The sequence below is a fragment of the Leiobunum rupestre genome, chromosome 1 (assembly GCF_980474605.1).
Source record: "Leiobunum rupestre chromosome 1, qqLeiRupe1.1.hap1, whole genome shotgun sequence".
Classification (NCBI taxonomy): domain Eukaryota; kingdom Metazoa; phylum Arthropoda; class Arachnida; order Opiliones; family Sclerosomatidae; genus Leiobunum; species Leiobunum rupestre.
This window is the reverse complement of record NC_143384.1, coordinates 23,196,330-23,215,410: the sequence shown is the minus strand read 5'-3', so window position 1 is coordinate 23,215,410 and position 19,081 is coordinate 23,196,330. Positions and strand designations below refer to the sequence as shown.

General features: G+C 39.3%; 1 protein-coding gene and 32 non-coding genes across 33 annotated transcripts; 14 read left to right on the top strand and 19 right to left on the bottom strand.

Moving 5' to 3' along the window:
- Window positions 1–1,973: 1,973 nt before the first annotated feature.
- On the top strand, window positions 1,974–3,328 carry LOC149961626 (uncharacterized). Its single transcript, XM_090170743.1, has 5 exons — window positions 1,974–2,370; window positions 2,573–2,925; window positions 2,987–3,156; window positions 3,215–3,244; window positions 3,303–3,328. Exons 1-5 carry the CDS (start codon window positions 2,317–2,319, stop codon window positions 3,326–3,328), a joined length of 633 nt encoding a protein of 210 aa, XP_090026869.1. The 5' UTR covers window positions 1,974–2,316.
- A 1,857-nt stretch (window positions 3,329–5,185) lies between these two features.
- On the top strand, window positions 5,186–5,268 carry TRNAL-UAA (transfer RNA leucine (anticodon UAA)). Its single transcript has one exon. It is a non-coding gene; the product is annotated as a tRNA-Leu (tRNA).
- Window positions 5,269–5,385: 117 nt separating this feature from the next.
- On the top strand, window positions 5,386–5,468 carry TRNAL-UAA (transfer RNA leucine (anticodon UAA)). Its single transcript has one exon. It is a non-coding gene; the product is annotated as a tRNA-Leu (tRNA).
- Window positions 5,469–5,974: 506 nt separating this feature from the next.
- Window positions 5,975–6,057, top strand: TRNAL-UAA (transfer RNA leucine (anticodon UAA)). The gene has a single exon. It is a non-coding gene; the product is annotated as a tRNA-Leu (tRNA).
- A 903-nt stretch (window positions 6,058–6,960) lies between these two features.
- On the top strand, window positions 6,961–7,043 carry TRNAL-UAA (transfer RNA leucine (anticodon UAA)). The gene has a single exon. It is a non-coding gene; the product is annotated as a tRNA-Leu (tRNA).
- A 506-nt stretch (window positions 7,044–7,549) lies between these two features.
- Window positions 7,550–7,632, top strand: TRNAL-UAA (transfer RNA leucine (anticodon UAA)). Its single transcript has one exon. It is a non-coding gene; the product is annotated as a tRNA-Leu (tRNA).
- Window positions 7,633–8,535: 903 nt separating this feature from the next.
- Window positions 8,536–8,618, top strand: TRNAL-UAA (transfer RNA leucine (anticodon UAA)). Its single transcript has one exon. It is a non-coding gene; the product is annotated as a tRNA-Leu (tRNA).
- A 710-nt stretch (window positions 8,619–9,328) lies between these two features.
- TRNAL-UAA (transfer RNA leucine (anticodon UAA)) lies at window positions 9,329–9,411 on the top strand. The gene has a single exon. It is a non-coding gene; the product is annotated as a tRNA-Leu (tRNA).
- Window positions 9,412–9,929: 518 nt separating this feature from the next.
- Window positions 9,930–10,012, top strand: TRNAL-UAA (transfer RNA leucine (anticodon UAA)). The gene has a single exon. It is a non-coding gene; the product is annotated as a tRNA-Leu (tRNA).
- A 116-nt stretch (window positions 10,013–10,128) lies between these two features.
- On the top strand, window positions 10,129–10,211 carry TRNAL-UAA (transfer RNA leucine (anticodon UAA)). Its single transcript has one exon. It is a non-coding gene; the product is annotated as a tRNA-Leu (tRNA).
- A 915-nt stretch (window positions 10,212–11,126) lies between these two features.
- On the top strand, window positions 11,127–11,209 carry TRNAL-UAA (transfer RNA leucine (anticodon UAA)). The gene has a single exon. It is a non-coding gene; the product is annotated as a tRNA-Leu (tRNA).
- A 118-nt stretch (window positions 11,210–11,327) lies between these two features.
- On the top strand, window positions 11,328–11,410 carry TRNAL-UAA (transfer RNA leucine (anticodon UAA)). Its single transcript has one exon. It is a non-coding gene; the product is annotated as a tRNA-Leu (tRNA).
- Window positions 11,411–11,526: 116 nt separating this feature from the next.
- Window positions 11,527–11,609, top strand: TRNAL-UAA (transfer RNA leucine (anticodon UAA)). Its single transcript has one exon. It is a non-coding gene; the product is annotated as a tRNA-Leu (tRNA).
- A 317-nt stretch (window positions 11,610–11,926) lies between these two features.
- On the top strand, window positions 11,927–12,009 carry TRNAL-UAA (transfer RNA leucine (anticodon UAA)). The gene has a single exon. It is a non-coding gene; the product is annotated as a tRNA-Leu (tRNA).
- Window positions 12,010–12,726: 717 nt separating this feature from the next.
- On the bottom strand, window positions 12,727–12,809 carry TRNAL-UAA (transfer RNA leucine (anticodon UAA)). Its single transcript has one exon. It is a non-coding gene; the product is annotated as a tRNA-Leu (tRNA).
- A 319-nt stretch (window positions 12,810–13,128) lies between these two features.
- On the bottom strand, window positions 13,129–13,211 carry TRNAL-UAA (transfer RNA leucine (anticodon UAA)). Its single transcript has one exon. It is a non-coding gene; the product is annotated as a tRNA-Leu (tRNA).
- A 118-nt stretch (window positions 13,212–13,329) lies between these two features.
- TRNAL-UAA (transfer RNA leucine (anticodon UAA)) lies at window positions 13,330–13,412 on the bottom strand. Its single transcript has one exon. It is a non-coding gene; the product is annotated as a tRNA-Leu (tRNA).
- Window positions 13,413–13,530: 118 nt separating this feature from the next.
- On the bottom strand, window positions 13,531–13,613 carry TRNAL-UAA (transfer RNA leucine (anticodon UAA)). Its single transcript has one exon. It is a non-coding gene; the product is annotated as a tRNA-Leu (tRNA).
- Window positions 13,614–13,929: 316 nt separating this feature from the next.
- Window positions 13,930–14,012, bottom strand: TRNAL-UAA (transfer RNA leucine (anticodon UAA)). Its single transcript has one exon. It is a non-coding gene; the product is annotated as a tRNA-Leu (tRNA).
- A 116-nt stretch (window positions 14,013–14,128) lies between these two features.
- TRNAL-UAA (transfer RNA leucine (anticodon UAA)) lies at window positions 14,129–14,211 on the bottom strand. The gene has a single exon. It is a non-coding gene; the product is annotated as a tRNA-Leu (tRNA).
- A 306-nt stretch (window positions 14,212–14,517) lies between these two features.
- On the bottom strand, window positions 14,518–14,600 carry TRNAL-UAA (transfer RNA leucine (anticodon UAA)). The gene has a single exon. It is a non-coding gene; the product is annotated as a tRNA-Leu (tRNA).
- A 314-nt stretch (window positions 14,601–14,914) lies between these two features.
- Window positions 14,915–14,997, bottom strand: TRNAL-UAA (transfer RNA leucine (anticodon UAA)). The gene has a single exon. It is a non-coding gene; the product is annotated as a tRNA-Leu (tRNA).
- A 314-nt stretch (window positions 14,998–15,311) lies between these two features.
- TRNAL-UAA (transfer RNA leucine (anticodon UAA)) lies at window positions 15,312–15,394 on the bottom strand. The gene has a single exon. It is a non-coding gene; the product is annotated as a tRNA-Leu (tRNA).
- A 317-nt stretch (window positions 15,395–15,711) lies between these two features.
- On the bottom strand, window positions 15,712–15,794 carry TRNAL-UAA (transfer RNA leucine (anticodon UAA)). The gene has a single exon. It is a non-coding gene; the product is annotated as a tRNA-Leu (tRNA).
- A 316-nt stretch (window positions 15,795–16,110) lies between these two features.
- Window positions 16,111–16,193, bottom strand: TRNAL-UAA (transfer RNA leucine (anticodon UAA)). Its single transcript has one exon. It is a non-coding gene; the product is annotated as a tRNA-Leu (tRNA).
- A 117-nt stretch (window positions 16,194–16,310) lies between these two features.
- On the bottom strand, window positions 16,311–16,393 carry TRNAL-UAA (transfer RNA leucine (anticodon UAA)). Its single transcript has one exon. It is a non-coding gene; the product is annotated as a tRNA-Leu (tRNA).
- Window positions 16,394–16,509: 116 nt separating this feature from the next.
- TRNAL-UAA (transfer RNA leucine (anticodon UAA)) lies at window positions 16,510–16,592 on the bottom strand. The gene has a single exon. It is a non-coding gene; the product is annotated as a tRNA-Leu (tRNA).
- A 307-nt stretch (window positions 16,593–16,899) lies between these two features.
- TRNAL-UAA (transfer RNA leucine (anticodon UAA)) lies at window positions 16,900–16,982 on the bottom strand. The gene has a single exon. It is a non-coding gene; the product is annotated as a tRNA-Leu (tRNA).
- Window positions 16,983–17,099: 117 nt separating this feature from the next.
- TRNAL-UAA (transfer RNA leucine (anticodon UAA)) lies at window positions 17,100–17,182 on the bottom strand. Its single transcript has one exon. It is a non-coding gene; the product is annotated as a tRNA-Leu (tRNA).
- A 107-nt stretch (window positions 17,183–17,289) lies between these two features.
- On the bottom strand, window positions 17,290–17,372 carry TRNAL-UAA (transfer RNA leucine (anticodon UAA)). The gene has a single exon. It is a non-coding gene; the product is annotated as a tRNA-Leu (tRNA).
- A 514-nt stretch (window positions 17,373–17,886) lies between these two features.
- TRNAL-UAA (transfer RNA leucine (anticodon UAA)) lies at window positions 17,887–17,969 on the bottom strand. Its single transcript has one exon. It is a non-coding gene; the product is annotated as a tRNA-Leu (tRNA).
- Window positions 17,970–18,285: 316 nt separating this feature from the next.
- Window positions 18,286–18,368, bottom strand: TRNAL-UAA (transfer RNA leucine (anticodon UAA)). Its single transcript has one exon. It is a non-coding gene; the product is annotated as a tRNA-Leu (tRNA).
- A 514-nt stretch (window positions 18,369–18,882) lies between these two features.
- On the bottom strand, window positions 18,883–18,965 carry TRNAL-UAA (transfer RNA leucine (anticodon UAA)). Its single transcript has one exon. It is a non-coding gene; the product is annotated as a tRNA-Leu (tRNA).
- Between the last annotated feature and the right edge of the window lie 116 nt (window positions 18,966–19,081).

The following is a 19,081-nucleotide window of genomic DNA, read 5'->3' as shown; positions in this document are numbered from 1 at the left end:
ATAACGAACGTTACTTAATTCGTTGACCGAGGGTATTAAAGAGCATTATAGTTTCAACACCAGGGGTAAATTAAGAACTTAGCACACACTACCCTGATTGTAACGACTGCATTATTAATGTAAGCAATGTTTAAATACTTGACCAACGAATGTTCCTGTATGTTAGTTTAATGTTGATATTTCGGTTAATATTGCAGTAAAAAGCTAAGCCTAACAAATACGTTGTCGTCAAAACTCGGACCAAAGCTATAACTTGTTTTTCTGTTATAATCTCCCGCGTATTAACTTGGTAACGAGTTTAGGGTGAACCCTACGAAGCAAGAATTACATATTTCATTTTACGGAACAAAATTGGACGACAGTTGGATAATGAGTGATAAGGAAAATAACGAACCGTGTACGGAACTATTAAAAAGTATAAATATATTGAAACAACAGAGACGAAAACTTCAAGCGGAATATATAGCAGCGAGAATAGAACTTGAAAGTGTCCTTCCTACGATACGAAAGGAGCATTCGTACGAGTCTTTAAAAATGTTTTCGGAACAAGAAAGATTATTAAGTTTTAAAAACTGGGTTAAATATGGAACCGAAGAGTTGGCCGCCTGGGGATTTTATTCGCTCAAGAACGACTCGAGTGTTAAATGCCCTTTTTGTGGAATGGTGGTTGAGGAATGGAAAGATGAAGACATACCGTTAATAGTTCATTGTCGTTCAATTCCCTTGTGTCCATTTATTCGAGGATGCCAAGTTGGAAATGTAACAATATTACAAAAGTCGTAAACATATTTTTAATTTCAAAGTGTAACAAAAAATATTATAATAAAGTATCAATGTAAAAAAATATGTATCCTAGTTTTTTATTACCGCCTTTACATTAAATTTTAAGTGTTAAACTGTAAGTGTTCTAAAAAATCATTGTTAGTTTACTTTAATTAAAAAGTACTTTATACGGTCCCCTTAAAATGTTATTAAAAAATAACAATGAATTCAATAGAAAGAACGTTTATTCACAATTTCTTTACAACGGTTTTAATATTAGGAATTTGATTAGTTTTACAATATTCTTGAAAATAAATCAAAGCATCCATTGCTTTTCAGTCGGCAATTTGAATTCGGCTGGCAGGTTAGATGTAGTTGACTCGGTTGATTCCATTCTTTCATCGCGCTTTTTACATGCCACAATAAGTTCGTTAAGATAATCGATAATTTTATCATCTGACATTTCCTCTTGCTCGGTATAATGGAGAGATTCACTCTCATCACAATCACACGCCAGATCCGATTCTTCTTTTATTTTATTACAAGATAAATGAGTCATTAAATGATGTTTGAAACCTCTCACGGACTGGTATCGTTCCTCACATATCCAGCATTTCTTTGGTACTCTAAGCAGAGACATCTTTCTCTTTCCCATAGCGGCTGGCTTATGAAAACCACAACGCATCTATGAAAATTATTTCACGACTTGTTTATATCACGTGATCTGTTGAAAAAAGTTGAAAGCTGAAGGAAGCCTACAGAATTGAAAAAACTGAAACTAAATCTCCAAATGGATTTTCCAATGGAGTCACGAAATGCTTTTGGAAATACTGGGTACTTAAAGGCGACGAATTAGGTACATTCATAGCGACGGCGATAGTAAAATATCCATTTTTATTTCAAAGTGTGATCCCGAGTTTGGTAATTGCTAGGATGCTTGGATAACGCCGCCATCTTTTTCATTTTTAAACAAGTGGTCGAATGTTACATTTACACTTTCAGTTACGTTAGCTTAATAAAATTAACCACCTGCGCATTAAAACCGTTACGAAAATTAAACCAAAATGGTTTGCAACGAAATAGAAACAGCTGCTAGAGTTTCCAACGCGTCCCGCTAGGGGTTATAAAATGTCAGAGTAGTTACATTTACACTTTCAGTTACGTTAGCTTAATAAAATTAACCACCTGCGCATTAAAACCCGTTACGAAAATTAAACCAAAATGGTTTGCAACGAAATAGAAACAGCTGCTAGAGTTTCCAACGCGTCCCGCTAGGGGTTATAAAATGTCAGAGTAGTTACATTTACACTTTCAGTTACGTTAGCTTAATAAAATTAACCACCTGCACATTATTCTTAAAACCAACGCGTCCCCCTAGGGGGTTTTAGGTAGTATATATATCCTTAAGTCGCCCGAATCTCGGAATCCTGACCCTAGTAAGCCTTCCCGGAGTATCAAAAATGTAAGTTTCTATAGGTGTTTTTTTTTTATTGTTACAAATACTTAGTTTTTTCTTCTAGGGAATCGTTTGTAGCCGTACACATTCTTTTTGCCATGATTTGGCCTAAAAATAAATATACGTCATCAAAACGATTTTTAGTAAAAGAGGTAATTTTTTAAAGTTTTATATAGTAATTAGTATTTATTGTAATAGTTAGTGTAGGGAGCTGTTGGCAGGGCGTGTAACCCGGCCACCTAAATTAATGGCTTCAAAAGTCGTTTGATGACTTCGGCCTATGGTGGTGCCTTGGGTAATAGCCTAGTTGATTATTATTATTATTATATTTAAAGTTCCATATAAATCTTACAGATTGGATACAAAACTTCGGATGGTCGCGAAGACCTCATTGTTTTTCGAACACCGGCTGCTCAAAATTATTCGGGGGATACAAACCGCAAAATGAACGCGATTAGCAACCATGTCAATAAGCTTCCCAGGGCTCAGGGACAATACGATATTGAGGCCGTCGATCGCCATGTTTTAAATATAACGCGACTGGCCGAATACGTTATTGTCAAAGAAAGGCAAACGAAAGAGTACCTGGGAAACTTTATCGACTTAGATCGAATAATTGTGGCCACGAGATTCGAGTGTCCTAATTTCCCCGAATTAGAGCTAGAGCCGGGAGAATTTCACCACCATTTTAACAACGACCATACGCGGTATGAATCAATGACCACCATCTTTTGTCGGGGAAAATATATAGTATTTCTTATTTTACAGAAATGTGTGCGCCTATGAAAAGGCGAGGCAAGTGGCCGCATATGTAAAAAGTATAGAGGGTAATCCCCTAGAAATATATCCCGAGAAACAGGACGACCCGACCGAATCGCCACCAGCCACATCTCCGAAACCTCCAGCGAACAAACCTAGGGAGCTTGATCTTCGAAATGGTAATTATAAAACAAAACTATCATGTTTCTCATTTTTAATTTGAAATATTAATTACAGCTCCGGGAATCACTATCGTCGTAGAAGGAGGTAAAACATTAGTTTCCGAAAAAATTATTACAATTCTAATACCATTTTCCATTTCTAGGTTCCGAGTTAAAAATTATCTTATAACACGTTTTGTAAAAAAAAAAAAAATGTTTAAAAAATTGTATAAAAAATTGTATAAAAAAATGTATAATAGGTTGTATTAAAATAAAGCAACACACTGATCAAAAGAGGTAAACTTATTGTTACGTATCACTAAATTTTAAATGTGTAATTATTTAACATTTTAAAAAATTTGCAGGAGGACTTGGCCCAAAAGCGTTTGGTATAAATTTACACGCCTCCCTCATTCAGGCGGAGTTTCACCAGCTGGTTATCTCGGCGAGCTATTAAAACATTCCTGCACGTTTTATACAAGGACTAAATGTTATAGTTGTATTGATTCGATAACAAAAAGTGGATTATTCATACAATGTCCTTTAAAAAGGGTACGTTAAAACTTTTTTTTTAAACTTTAATTTTATTTAGCACGTATTTTATTTTAGTTTCACTGACGTTATCTTCACCCACTCAATTGGTAGTGACCGTATCAATATTTAACAAAGAGCCAGGTATTTATATTTCTAATGGAGCCCAAAGTACGGACATTTCCTTAGAAACATGGGACGCCCTTACAAAAGAATGGTCTTCAGTCATTGAAAATCTAAACTCAACAACAATAAAAAAGATTTATCTGCCAATTCCGACCGTCGAACCTTATTCCGATTGTACTTTTGAACACAATTTCGAAGTTTCTTGTTCGGGAGGAAGATTTTCATGGAATTTAATGCCGTTTACTCAAAAATATTTGGAATACGAAATAAACTTATCAGCAAGTTCTGGCTTTAAATGATATTAAAGTGTTTATAGATGAACAGTTAAGTCTGTTAAAACAAAGCGCACCGGTTATAGACCTAATGTTTAGTGTTTTGGTCGACAATTTTTCGAAATTTCAAGCGGTTTATAAACCATTACAGAAGCGACAAATTCCCTGTGTCTTTATAGAAATTTACGCCGCCTTTCGTATTTCTCAGGATCACCAAGTGGAAAAAGATTTTTTGGAACAATTTATAGGTTATTGTCCATTTGACGTAAGGGATTTGATTGATCATTGTTTAAATGATGTAATATATTTGAAAAACATTTTATAAATAAATTTTTTATTAGTAAATGTGTTCTTTGTTATTATACCATACGAAAAATTAGTTTACACTAGCAAATTATATACACGAGGAACCATGATAATAATAGTTTCAGTATATTTTCAAAAAAGCCTCCTCAGGACAGGCGCTACTAGCGACGCTGCGTAACGTACGAAAATAGCTTATTTTAATTGTACATCATTTAAAATTTCCTTACCAACGCGTTCAGAATAGTCTTAAGCTCTGATCCTCGAAAGAGGGCGTGGGTTCAAACCCAACTTCTGACAAATTCTGTCCTTTCATTTCGTCCGCAAAGAAACTCAATCTGTTTTTTCGCGGAGAGAGATTGCGAGTTTAATCTTTCTAAAAAAGTTCGTATTCTGGAAAAATAATTAACTTTCGCAGTCAGGATGGACGAGCGCTTAAGGCGTCAGTTTTAAGCTCTGATCCTCGAAAGAGAACGTGGGTTCGAACCACACTTCTCACAATTTCATTCCTTTCATTTCTTTCGCAAAGAAACGTAATCCGTTTTTTCGAGGAGAGAGACTGCGAATTTAATCTCTCAAAAAAGTTCGTATTCTGGAAAAATAACTAATTTCCGCAGTAAGAATGGCCAAGCGGTTAAGGCGTCAGTTTTAAGCTCTGATCCTCGAAAGAGGGCGTGGGTTCGAACCCCTCTTCTAACAAATTCATTCCTTTCATTTCTTCCGTAAAGAAACTCAATCCGTTTTTTCGAGGAGAGAGACTGTGAATTTAATCTCTCAAAAAAGTTCGTATTCTGGAAAAAACATTTATTTCCGCAGTCAGGATGGCCGAGGGGTTAAGGCGTCAGATTTAAGCTCTGATCCTCGGAAGAGGGTGTGGGTTCGAACCCCACTTCTGACAAATTCTTTCCTTTCATTTCTTCCGCAAAGAAACTCATTCCGTTTTGTCGAGGAGAGAGACTGCTAATTTGATCTCTCAAAAAAAGTTCGTATTCTGGAAAAATAACTAATTTCCGCAGTCAGGATGGCCGAGCGGTTAAGGCGTCTGATTTAAGCTCTGATCCTCGAAAGAGGGCGTGGGTTCGAACCCCACTTCTGACAAATTTTTTCATTTCTTCCGCAAAGAAACTCAATCCGTTTTTTCGAGGAGAGAGACTGCGAATTTAATCACTTAAAAATGTCGTATTCTGGAAAAATAATTAAGTTTCACAGTCAGGATGGACGAGCGGTTCAGGCGTGAGATTTAAGCTCTGATCCTCAAAAAGGGCGTGGTTTCGAAACCCACTTCTTACAAATTCTTTCCTTTCATTTCTTCCGCAAAGAAACTCAATCCGTTTTTTCGAGGAAAGAGACTGCGAATTTAATATTTCTAAAAAAGGTTCGTATTCTGAAAAAATAACTAATTTCCGCAGTCAGGATGGCCGAGCGGTTAAGGCGTCAGATTTAAGCTCTCATCCTCGAAAGAGGGTGTGGGTTTGAGCTCCACTTATGTTAAATTCTTTCATTTCTTCCGCAAAGAAACTTAATCCGTTTTTTCGAGGAGAGAGACTTCGAATTTAATCTTTCTAAAAAAAGTTCGTATTCTATAAAAATAATTAAGTTTCACAGTCAGGATGGACGAGCGGTTAAGGCGTCAGATTTAAGCTCTGATCCTCGAAAGAGGGCGTGGGTTCGAACCCCACTTCTGACAAATTTCTTCCGCAAAGAAACTTAATACGTTTTTTCGAGAAGAGAGACTACGAATTTCATCTTTCTAAAAAAAGTTCGTATTCTGGAAAAATAGCTAAATTTCTTAATCAGGATGGCCGAGCGGTTAAGGCGTCAGATTTAAGCTCTGATCTTCGAAAGAGGGCGTGGGTTCAAACCCAACTTCTGACAAATTCTGTCCTTTCATTTCGTCCGCAAAGAAACTCAATCTGTCTTTTCGCGGAGAGAGATTGCGAATTTAATCTTTCTAAAAAAGTTCGTATTCTGGAAAAATAATTAACTTTCGCAGTCAGGATGGACGAGCGCTTAAGGCGTCAGTTTTAAGCTCTGATCCTCGAAAGAGAACGTGGGTTCGAACCACACTTCTCACAATTTCATTCCTTTCATTTCTTTCGCAAAGAAACGTAATCCGTTTCTTCGAGGAGAGAGACTGCGAATTTAATCTCTCAAAAAAGTTCGTATTCTGGAAAAATAACTAATTTCCGCAGTAAGAATGGCCAAGCGGTTAAGGCGTCAGTTTTAAGCTCTGATCCTCGAAATAGGGCGTTGGTTCGAACCCCTCTTCTAACAAATTCATTCCTTTCAATTCTTCCGTAAAGAAACTCAATCCGTTTTTTCGAGGAGAGAGACTGTGAATTTAATCTCTCAAAAAAGTTCGTATTCTGGAAAAAACATTTATTTCCGCAGTCAGGATGGCCGAGGGGTTAAGGCGTCCAATTTAAGCTCTGATCCTCGGAAGAGGGTGTGGGTTCGAACCCCACTTCTGACAAATTCTTTCCTTTCATTTCTTCCGCAAAGAAACTCATTCCGTTTTGTCGAGGAGAGAGACTGCTAATTTGATCTCTCAAAAAAAGTTCGTATTCTGGAAAAATAACTAATTTCCGCAGTCAGGATGGCCGAGCGGTTAAGGCGTCTGATTTAAGCTCTGATCCTCGAAAGAGGACGTGGGTTCGAACCCCACTTCTGACAAATTTTTTCATTTCTTCCGCAAAGAAACTCAATCCGTTTTTTCGAGGAGAGAGACTGCGAATTTAATCACTTAAAAATGTCGTATTCTGGAAAAATAATTAAGTTTCACAGTCAGGATGGACGAGCGGTTCAGGCGTGAGATTTAAGCTCTGATCCTCAAAAAGGGCGTGGTTTCGAAACCCACTTCTTACAAATTCTTTCCTTTCATTTCTTCCGCAAAGAAACTCAATCCGTTTTTTCGAGGAAAGAGACTGCGAATTTAATCTTTCTAAAAAAGGTTCGTATTCTGAAAAAATAACTAATTTCCGCAGTCAGGATGGCCGAGCGGTTAAGGCGTCAGATTTAAGCTCTCATCCTCGAAAGAGGGCGTGGGTTTGAGCTCCACTTATGTTAAATTCTTTCATTTCTTCCGCAAAGAAACTTAATCCGTTTTTTCGAGGAGAGAGACTTCGAATTTAATCTTTCTAAAAAAAGTTCGTATTCTATAAAAATAATTAAGTTTCACAGTCAGGATGGACGAGCGGTTAAGGCGTCAGATTTAAGCTCTGATCCTCGAAAGAGGGCGTGGGTTCGAACCCCACTTCTGACAAATTTCTTCCGCAAAGAAACTTAATACGTTTTTTCGAGAAGAGAGACTACGAATTTCATCTTTCTAAAAAAAGTTCGTATTCTGGAAAAATAGCTAAATTTCTTAATCAGGATGGCCGAGCGGTTAAGGCGTCAGATTTAAGCTCTGATCTTCGAAAGAGGGCGTGGGTTCAAACCCAACTTCTGACAAATTCTGTCCTTTCATTTCGTCCGCAAAGAAACTCAATCTGTCTTTTCGCGGAGAGAGATTGCGAATTTAATCTTTCTAAAAAAGTTCGTATTCTGGAAAAATAATTAACTTTCGCAGTCAGGATGGACGAGCGCTTAAGGCGTCAGTTTTAAGCTCTGATCCTCGAAAGAGAACGTGGGTTCGAACCACACTTCTCACAATTTCATTCCTTTCATTTCTTTCGCAAAGAAACGTAATCCGTTTCTTCGAGGAGAGAGACTGCGAATTTAATCTCTCAAAAAAGTTCGTATTCTGGAAAAATAACTAATTTCCGCAGTAAGAATGGCCAAGCGGTTAAGGCGTCAGTTTTAAGCTCTGATCCTCGAAAGAGGGCGTGGGTTCGAACCCCTCTTCTAACAAATTCATTCCTTTCATTTCTTCCGTAAAGAAACTCAATCCGTTTTTTCGAGGAGAGAGACTGTGAATTTAATCTCTCAAAAAAGTTCGTATTCTGGAAAAAACATTTATTTCCGCAGTCAGGATGGCCGAGGGGTTAAGGCGTCCAATTTAAGCTCTGATCCTCGGAAGAGGGTGTGGGTTCGAACCCCACTTCTGACAAATTCTTTCCTTTCATTTCTTCCGCAAAGAAACTCATTCCGTTTTGTCGAGGAGAGAGACTGCTAATTTGATCTCTCAAAAAAAGTTCGTATTCTGGAAAAATAACTAATTTCCGCAGTCAGGATGGCCGAGCGGTTAAGGCGTCTGATTTAAGCTCTGATCCTCGAAAGAGGACGTGGGTTCGAACCCCACTTCTGACAAATTTTTTCATTTCTTCCGCAAAGAAACTCAATCCGTTTTTTCGAGGAGAGAGACTGCGAATTTAATCACTTAAAAATGTCGTATTCTGGAAAAATAATTAAGTTTCACAGTCAGGATGGACGAGCGGTTCAGGCGTGAGATTTAAGCTCTGATCCTCAAAAAGGGCGTGGTTTCGAAACCCACTTCTTACAAATTCTTTCCTTTCATTTCTTCCGCAAAGAAACTCAATCCGTTTTTTCGAGGAAAGAGACTGCGAATTTAATCTTTCTAAAAAAGGTTCGTATTCTGAAAAAGTAACTAATTTCCGCAGTCAGGATGGCCGAGCGGTTAAGGCGTCAGATTTTAGCTCTCATCCTCGAAAGAGGGCGTGGGTTTGAGCTCCACTTATGTTAAATTCTTTCCTTTCATTTCTTCCGCAAAGAAACTTAATCCGTTTTTTCGAGGAGAGAGACTACGATTTTCATCTTTCTAAAAAAAGTTCGTATTCTGGAAAAAAAAAAAAATTTCTTAATCAGGATGGCCGAGCGGTTAAGGCGTCAGATTTAAGCTCTGATCCGCGAAGGAGGGCGTGGGTTCGAACCCCACTTATGTTAAATTCTTTCCTTTCATTTCTTCCGCAAAGAAACTTAATCCGTTTTTTCGAGGAGAGGGACTACGAATTTAATCTCTCAAAAAAGTTCGTATTCTGGAAAAATAACGAATTTCCGCAGTCAGGATGGCCGAGCGGTTAAGGCGTCAGATTTAAGCTCTGATCCTCGAAAGAGGGCGTGGGTTCGAACCCCACTTCTGACAAATTATTTCCTTTCATTTCTTCCGCAAAGAAACTTAATCTGTTTTTTCGAGGAGAGACACTACGAATTTCATCTTTCTAAAAAAAGTTCGTATTCTGGAAAAATATCTAAATTTCTTAATCAGGATTGCCGAGCGGTTAAGGCGTCAGATTTAAGCTCTGATTCGCGAAAGAGGGCGTGGGTTCGAACCCCACTTCTGACAAATTATTTCCTTTCATTTCTTCCGCAAAGAAACTTAATACGTTTTTTCGAGAAGAGATACTACGAATTTCATCTTTCTAAAAAAAGTTCGTATTCTGGAAAAATAGCTTAATTTCTTAATCAGGATGGCCGAGCGGTTAAGGCGTCAGATTTAAGCTCTGATCCGCGAAGGAGGGCGTGGGTTCGAACCCCACTTATGTTAAATTCTTTTCTTTCATTTCTTCCGCAAAGAAACTTAATCCGTTTTTTCGAGGAGAGGGACTGCGAATTTAATCTCTCAAAAAAGTTCGTATTCTGGAAAAATAATTATTTTCCGCAGTCAGGATGGCCGAGCGGTTAAGGCGTCAGATTTAAGCTCTGATCCTCGAAAGAGGGCGTGGGTTCGAACCCCACTTCTGACAAATTATTTCCTTTCATTTCTTCCGCAAAGAAACTTAATACGTTTTTTCGAGGAGAGAGACGGCGAATTTAATCTCTCAAAAAAGTTCGTATTCTGGAAAAATAACTAATTTCCGCAGTCAGGATGGCCGAGCGGTTAAGGCGTCAGATTTAAGCTCTAATCCTCGAAAGAGGGCGTGGGTTCGAACCCCACTTCTGACAAATTATTTCCTTTCATTTCTTCCGCAAAGAAACTTAATCTGTTTTTTCGAGGAGAGACACTACGAATTTCATCTTTCTAAAAAAAGTTCGTATTCTGGAAAAATAACTAAATTTCTTAATCAGGATTGCCGAGCGGTTAAGGCGTCAGATTTAAGCTCTGATTCGCGAAAGAGGGCGTGGGTTCGAACCCCACTTCTGACAAATTCTTTCCTTTCATTTCTTCCGCAAAGAAACTTAATCCGTTTTTTCGAGGAGAGAGGCTGCGAATTTAATCTCTCAAAAAAGTTCGTATTCTGGAAAAATAACTAATTTCCGCAGTCAGGATGGCCGAACGGTTAAGGCGTCAGATTTAACCTCTGATCCCCGAAAACTGCGTGGGTTTGAGCTCCTCTTCTGTTAAATTCTTTCTTTTCATTTCTTCCGCAAAGAAACTCAATCCGTTTTTTCAAGGAGAGAGACTTCGAATTTAATCTTTGTAAAAAAAGTTCGTGTTCTGGAAAAATAATTAAGTTTCACAGTCAGGATGGACGAGCGGTTTAGGCGTCAGATTTAAGCTCTGATCCGCGAAGGAGGGCGTGGGTTCGAACCCCACTTCTGACAAATTCTTTCCTTTCATTTCTGCCGCAAAGAAAATTAATCCGTTTTTTCGAGGAGAGACGGCGAATTTAATCTCTCAAAAAAGTTCGTATTCTGGAAAAATAACTTATTTCCGCAGTCAGGATGGCCGAGCGGTTAAGGCGTCAGATTTAAGCTCTGATCCTCGAAAGAGGGCGCGGGTTTGAGCTCCACTTATGTTAAATTCTTTCTTTTCATTTCTTCCGCAAAGAAACTCAATCCGTTTTTTCAAGGAGAGAGACTTCGAATTTAATCTTTCTAAAAAAAGTTCGTGTTCTGGAAAAATAATTAAGTTTCACAGTCAGGATGGACGAGCGGTTAAGGCGTCAGATTTAAGCTCTGATCCTCGAAAGAGGGCGTGGGTTCGAACCCCACTTCTGACAAATTATTTCCTTTCATTTCTTCCGGAAAGAAATTTAATCCGTTTTTTCGAGGAGAGACACTACGAATTTCATCTTTCTAAAAAAAGTTCGTATTCTGGAAAAATAACTAAATTTCTCAATTAGGATGGCCGAGCGGTTAAGGCGTCAGATTTAAGCTCTGATCCTCGAAAGAGGGCGTGGGTTCGAACCCCACTTCTTACAAATTATTTCCTTTCATTTCTTCCGCAAAGAAACTCAGACCGTTTTTTCGAGGAGAGAGACTTAGAATTTAATCTTTCTAAAAAAGTTCGTATTCTGGAAAAATAATTTTTTCCGCAGTCAGGATGGCCGAGCGGTTAAGGCGTCAGATTTAAGCTCTGATTCTCGAAAGAGGGCGTGGGTTCGAACCCCACTTCTGACAAATTCTTTCCTTTCATTTCTTCCGCAAAGAAACTTAATCCGTTTTTTCGAGGAGAGATACTGCGAATTTAATCTCTCAAAAAAGTTCGTATTCTAAAAAAATAACTATTTTCCGCAGTCAGGATGGCCGAATGGTTAAGGCGTCAGATTTAAGCTCTGATCCTCGAAAGAGGGCGTGGGTTTGAGCTCCTCTTCTGTTAAATTCTTTCTTTTCATTTCTTCCGCAAAGAAACTCAATCCGTTTTTTCGAGGAGAGAGACTTCGAATTTAATCTTTCTAAAAAAAGTTCGTGTTCTGGAAAAATAATTAAGTTTCACAGTCAGGATGGACGAGCGGTTAAGGCGTCAGATTTAAGCTCTGATCCTCGAAAGAGGGCGTGGGTTCGAACCCCACTTCTGACAAATTATTTCCTTTCATTTCTTCCGCAAAGAAACTTAATACGTTTTTTCGAGAAGAGAGACTACGAATTTCCTCTTTCTAAAAAAAGTTCGTATTCTGGAAAAATAGCAAAATTTCTTAATCAGGATGGCCGAGCGGTTAAGGCGTCAGATTTAAGCTCTGATCCTCGAAAGAGGGCGTGGGTTCAAACCCAACTTCTCACAATTTCATTCCTTTCATTTCTTTCGCAAAGAAACTCATTCCGTTTTTTCGAGGAGAGAGACTGCGAATTTAATCTCTCAAAAAAGTTCGTATTCTGGAAAAATAACTTATTTCCGCAGTCAGGATGGCCGACCGGTTAAGGCGTCAGATTTAAGCTCTGATCCTCGAAAGAGGGCGTGGGTTCGAACCCCCTTTCTATCAAATTATTTCCTTTCATTTCTTCCGCAAAGAAACTCATTCCGTTTTTTCGAGGAGAGAGACTGCGAATTTAATCTCTCAAAAAAGTTCGTATTCTGGAAAAATAACTAAGAAAGAATTTGTCAGAAGTGGGGTTCGAACCCACGCCTTCTTTCGAGGATCAGAGATTAAATCTGGCGCCTTAACCGCTCGGCCATCATGACTGCGTAAACAAGTTATTTTTCCAGAATACGAACTTTTTTTGAGAGATCAAATTCGCAGTCTCTCTACTCGACAAAACGGAATGAGTTTCTTAACGGAAGAAATGAAAGGAATGAATTTGTTAGAAGTGGGGTTCGAACCCACGCCCTCTTTCGAGGATCAGAGCTTAAATCTGACGCCTTAACCGCTCGGCCATCCTGACTGCGGAAATTGGTTATTTTTCAGAATACGAACTTTTTTTTTACAAAGATTAAATTCGCAGTCTCTCTCCTCGAAAAAACGGATAGGGTTTCTTTGCGGAAGAAATGATAAGAAAGAATTTGTCAGAAGTGGGGTTCGAACCCACGCCTTCTTTCGAGGATCAGAGCTTAAATTTGACGCCTTAACTGCTCGGCCATCCTGACTGCGTAAACAAGTTATTTTTCCAGAATACGAACTTTTTTTTAAAGATCAAATTCACAGTCTCTCTCCTCGACAAAACGGAATGAGTTTCTTTGCGGAAGAAATGAAAGGAAATAATTTGTCAGAAGTGGGGTTCGAACCCACGCCCTCTTTCGAGGATCAGAGCTTAAATCTGACGCCTTAACCGCTCGGCCATCCTGACTGGGGAAATAAGTTATTTTTCCAGAATACGAACTTTTTTTAGAAAGATTAAATTCGCAGTCTCTCTCCTCGAAAAAACGGATAGGGTTTCTTTGCGGAAGAAATGAAAAGAAAGAATTTGTCAGAAGTGGGGTTCGAACCCACGCCCTCTTTCGAGGATCAGAGCTTAAATCTGACGCCTTAACCGCTCGGCCATCCTGACTGCGGAAATTAGTTATTTTTCCAGAATACGAACTTTTTTTTTAAAGATCAAATTCGCAGTCTCTCTCCTCGACAAAACGGAATGAGTTTCTTTGCGGAAGAAATGAAAGGAAATAATTTGTCAGAAGTGGGGTTCGAACCCACGCCCTCTTTCGAGGATCAGAGCTTAAATCTGACGCCTTAACCGCTCGGCCATCCTGACTGCGGAAATTAGTTATTTTTCAGAATACGAACTTTTTTTACAAAGATTAAATTCGCAGCCTCTCTATTCGAAAAAACGGATTGAGTTTCTTTGCGGAAGAAATGAAAGGAAAGATTTTGTAAGAAGTGGGTTTCGAACCCACGCCCTCTTTCGAGAATCATAGCTTAAATCTGACGCCTTAACCGCTCGGCCATCCTGAATGCGGAAATTTGTTATTTTTCCAGAATACGAACTTTTTTGAGAGAATAAATTCACAGTCTCTCTCCTCGAAAAAACGGATTGAGTTTCTTTGCGGAAGAAATAAAAAGAAAGAATTTGTCAGAAGTGGGGTTCGAACCCACGCCCTCTTTCGAGTATCAGAGCTTAAATCTGACGCCTTAACCGCTTGGCCATCCTGACTGCGGAAATTAGTTATTTTTCCAGAATACGAACTTTTTTTAAAGATCAAATTCGCAGTCTCTCTCCTCGACAAAACGGATTGAGTTTCTATGCGGAAGAAATGAAAGGAAATAATTTGTCAGAAGTGGGGTTCAAACCCACGCCCTCTTTCGAGGATCAGAGCTTAAATCTGACGCCTTAACCGCTCGGCCATCCTGACTGCGGAAATAAGTTATTTTTCCTGTATACGAACTTTTTTGAGAGATTAAATTCACAGTCTCTCTCCTCGAAAAAACGGATTGAGTTTCTTTACGGAAGAAATGAATTTGTTAGAAGTGGGATTCGAACCCACGCTCTCTTTCGAGGATCAGAGCTTAAATCTGACGCCTTAACCGCCGGGCATCCTGACTGCGGAAATTAGTTATTTTTCAGAATACGAACTTTTTTTAGAAAGATTAAATTCGCAGTCTCTGTCCTCGAAAAAACGGATAGGGTTTCTTTGCGGAAGAAATGAAAAGAAAGAATTTGTCAGAAGTGGGGTTCGAACCCACGCCCTCTTTCGAGGATCAGAGCTTAAATCTGACGCCTTAACCGCTCGGCCATCCTGACTGCGTAAATTAGTTATTTTTCCAGAATACGAACTTTTTTTTAAAGATCAAATTCGCAGTCTCTCTCCTCGACAAAACGGAATGAGTTTCTTTGCGGAAGAAATGAAAGGAAATAATTTGTCAGAAGTGGTCTCGAACCCACGCCCTCTTTCGAGGATCAGAGCTTAAATCTGACGCCTTAACCGCTCGGCCATCCTGACCGCGGAAAAATGTTATTTTTCATAATACGATTTTTATTGAGAGATTAAATTCACAGTCTCTCTCCTCGAAAAAACGGATTGAGTTTCTTTACGGAAGAAATGAAAGGAATGAATTTGTTAGAAGTGGGGTTCGAACCCACGCCCTATTTCGAGGATCAGAGCTTAAATCTGACGCCTTAACCGCTCGGCCATCCTGACTGCGTAAATTAGTTATTTTTCCAGAATACGAACTTTTTTTTAAAGATCAAATTCGCAGTCTCTCTCCTCGACAAAACGGAATGAGTTTCTTTGCGGAAGAAATGAAAGGAAATAATTTGTCAGAAGTGGTCTCGAACCCACGCCCTCTTTCGAGGATCAGAGCTTAAATCTGACGCCTTAACCGCTCGGCCATCCTGACCGCGGAAAAATGTTATTTTTCATAATACGATTTTTATTGAGAGATTAAATTCACAGTCTCTCTCCTCGAAAAAACGGATTGAGTTTCTTTACGGAAGAAATGAAAGGAATGAATTTGTTAGAAGTGGGGTTCGAACCCACGCCCTATTTCGAGGATCAGAGCTTAAATCTGACGCCTTAACCGCTCGGCCATCCTGACTGCGGAAATTAGTTATTTTTCAGAATTCGAACTTTTTTTACAAAGATTAAATTCGCAGTCTCTCCCCTCGAAAAAACGGATTGAGTTTCTTTGCGGAAGAAATGAAAGGAAAGATTTTGTAAGAAGTGGGTTTCGAACCCACGCCCTCTTTCGAGAATCAGAGCTTAAATCTGCCGCCTTAACTGCTCGGCCATCCTGACTGCGTAAACAAGTTATTTTTCCAGAATACGAACTTTTTTTGAGAGATAAAATTCGCAGTCTCTCTCCTCGACAAAACGGAATGAGTTTCTTTGCGGAAGAAATGAAAGGAAATAATTTGTCAGAAGCGGGGTTCGAACCCACGCCCTCTTTCGAGGATCAGAGCTTAAATCTGACGCCTTAACCGCTCGGCCATCCTGACTGCGGAAATTAGTTATTTTTCAGAATACGAACTTTTTTTACAAAGATTAAATTCGCAGCCTCTCTATTCGAAAAAACGGATTGAGTTTCTTTGCGGAAGAAATGAAAGGAAAGATTTTGTAAGAAGTGGGTTTCGAACCCATGCCCTCTTTCGAGAATCAGAGCTTAAATCTGACGCCTTAACCGCTCGGCCATCCTGAATGCGGAAATTAGTTATTTTTCCAGAATACGAACTTTTTTGAGAGAATAAATTCACAGTTTCTCTCCTCGAAAAAACGGATTGAGTTTCTTTACGGAAGAAATGAATGGAATGAATTTGTTAGAAGTGGGATTCGAACCCACGCCCTCTTTCGAGTATCAGAGCTTAAATCTGACGCCTTAACCGCTCGGCCATCCTGACTGCGGAAATTAGTTATTTTTCAGAATACGAACTTTTTTTAGAAAGATTAAATTCGCAGTCTCTCTCCTCGAAAAAACGGATAGGGTTTCTTTGCGGAAGAAATGAAAAGAAAGAATTTGTCAGAAGTGGGGTTTGAACCCACGCCCTCTTTCGAGGATCAGAGCTTAAATCTGACGCCTTAACCGCTTGGCCATCCTGACTGCGGAAATTAGTTATTTTTCCAGAATACGAACTTTTTTTAAAGATCAAATTCGCAGTCTCTCTCCTCGACAAAACGGATTGAGTTTCTTTGCGGAAGAAATGAAAGGAAATAATTTGTCAGAAGTGGGGTTCAAACCCACGCCCTCTTTCGAGGATCAGAGCTTAAATCTGACGCCTTAACCGCTCGGCCATCCTGACTGCGGAAATAAGTTATTTTTCCTGAATACGAACTTTTTTGAGAGATTAAATTCACAGTCTCTCTCCTCGAAAAAACGGATTGAGTTTCTTTACGGAAGAAATGAATTTGTTAGAAGTGGGATTCGAACCAACGCCCTCTTTCGAGGATCAGAGCTTAAATCTGACGCCTTAACCGCCGGGCATCCTGACTGCGGAAATTAGTTTTTTTTTCAGAATACGAACTTTTTTTAGAAAGATTAAATTCGCAGTCTCTCTCCTCGAAAAAACGGATAGGGTTTCTTTGCGGAAGAAATGAAAAGAAAGAATTTGTCAGAAGTGGGGTTCGAACCCACGCCCTCTTTCGAGGATCAGAGCTTAAATCTGACGCCTTAACCGCTCGGCCATCCTGACTGCGTAAATTAGTTATTTTTCCAGAATACGAACTTTTTTTTAAAGATCAAATTCGCAGTCTCTCTCCTCGACAAAACGGAATGAGTTTCTTTGCGGAAGAAATGAAAGGAAATAATTTGTCAGAAGTGGGGTTCGAACCCACGCCCTCTTTCGAGGATCAGAGCTTAAATCTGACGCCTTAACCGCTCGGCCATCCTGACTGCGGAAATAAGTTATTTTTCCTGAATACGAACTTTTTTGAGAGATTAAATTCACAGTCTCTCTCCTCGAAAAAACGGATTGAGTTTCTTTACGGAAGAAATGAATTTGTTAGAAGTGGGATTCGAACCCACGCCCTCTTTCGAGGATCAGAGCTTAAATCTGACGCCTTAACCGCTCGGCCATCCTGACTGCGGAAATTAGTTATTTTTCCGAAATCAAACTTTTTTTACAAAGATTAAATTCGCAGTCTCTCTCCTCGAAAAAACGGATTGAGTTTCTTTGCGGAAGAAATGAAAGGAAAGATTTTGTAAGAAGTGGGTTTCGAACCCACGCCCTCTTTCGAGAATCAGAGCTTAAATCTGACGCCTTAACCGCTCGGCCATCCTGACTGCGGAAATTAGTTATTTTTCCAGAATACGAACTTTTTTGAGAGATTAAATTCACAGTCTCTCTCCTCGAAAAAACGGATTGAGTTTCTTTACGGAAGAAATGAATGGAATGAATTTGTTAGAAGTGGGATTCGAAACCACGCCCTCTTTCGAGGATCAGAGCTTAAATCTGATGCCTTAACCGCTCGGCCATCCTGACTGCGGAAATATGTTATTTTTCAGAATACGATTTTTTTTGAGAGATTAAATTCACAGTCTCTCTCCTCGAAAAAACGGATTGAGTTTCTTTACGGAAGAAATGAAAGGAATGAATTTGTTAGAAGTGGGGTTCGAACCCACGCCCTCTTTCGAGGATCAGAGCTTAAATCTGACGCCTTAACCGCTCGGCCATCCTGACTGCGGAAATTAGTTATTTTTCAGAATACGAACTTTTTTTACAAAGATTAAATTCGCAGTCTCTCTCCTCGAAAAAACGGATTGAGTTTCTTTGGGGAAGAAATGAAAGGAAAAATTTTGTAAGAAGTGGGTTTCGAACCCACGCCCTCTTTCGAGAATCAGAGCTTAAATCTGACGCCTTAACCGCTCGGCCATCCTGACTACGGAAATTAGTTATTTTTCCAGAATACGAACTTTTTCAAGAGATTAAATTCACAGTCTCTCTCCTCGAAAAAACGGATTGAGTCTCTTTACGGAAGAAATGAATGGAATGAATTTGTTAGCAGTGGGATTCGAACCCACGCCCTCTTTCGAGGATCAGAGCTTAAATCTGACGCCTTAACCGCTCGGCCATCCTGACTGCGGAAATAAGTTATTTTTCCAGAATACGAACTTTTTTGAGAGATTAAATTAACAGTCTCTCTCCTCGAAAAAACGGATTGAGTTTCTTTACGGAAGAAATGAAAGGAATGAATTTGTTAGAAGTGGGGTTCGAACCCACGCCCTCTTTCGAGGATCTGAGCTTAAATCTGACGCCTTAACCGCTCGGCCATCCTGACTGCGGAAATTTGTTATTTTTCAGAAAACGAACTTTTTTACAAAGATTAAATTCGCAGTCTCTCTCCTCGAAAAAACGGATTGAGTTTCTTTGCGGAAGAAATGAAAGGAAAGATTTTGTAAGAAGTGGGTTTCGAACCCACGCCCTCTTTCGAGAATCAGAGCTTAAATCTGACGCCTTAACCGCTCGGCCATAATGACTGCGGAAATTAGTTATTTTTCCAGAATACGAACTTTTTTGAGAGATTAAATTCACAGTCTCTCTCCTCGAAAAAACGGATTGAGTTTCATTACGGAAGAAATGAATGGAATGAAGTTGTTAGAAGTGGGATTCGAACCCACGCCCTCTTTCGAGGATCAGAGCTTAAATCTGACGCCTTAACCGCTAGGCCATCCTGACTGCGGAGATAAGTTATTTTTCCAGAATACGAACTTTTTTGAGAGATTAAATTAACAGTCTCTCTCCTCGAAAAAAGGGATTGAGTTTCTTTACGGAAGAAATGAATTTGTTAGAAG

Bases quoted from the DNA above. Each gene is read 5' to 3' on its own strand.
- LOC149961626 (XM_090170743.1), top strand. From the start codon at position 2,317: ATGATTTGGCCTAAAAATAAATATACGTCATCAAAACGATTTTTAGTA. The intron at 2,926-2,986 runs GTATGAATCAAT...CTTATTTTACAG, and splicing joins TTTAACAACGACCATACGCG to AAATGTGTGCGCCTATGAAA. The intron at 3,157-3,214 runs GTAATTATAAAA...TATTAATTACAG, and splicing joins GGAGCTTGATCTTCGAAATG to CTCCGGGAATCACTATCGTC.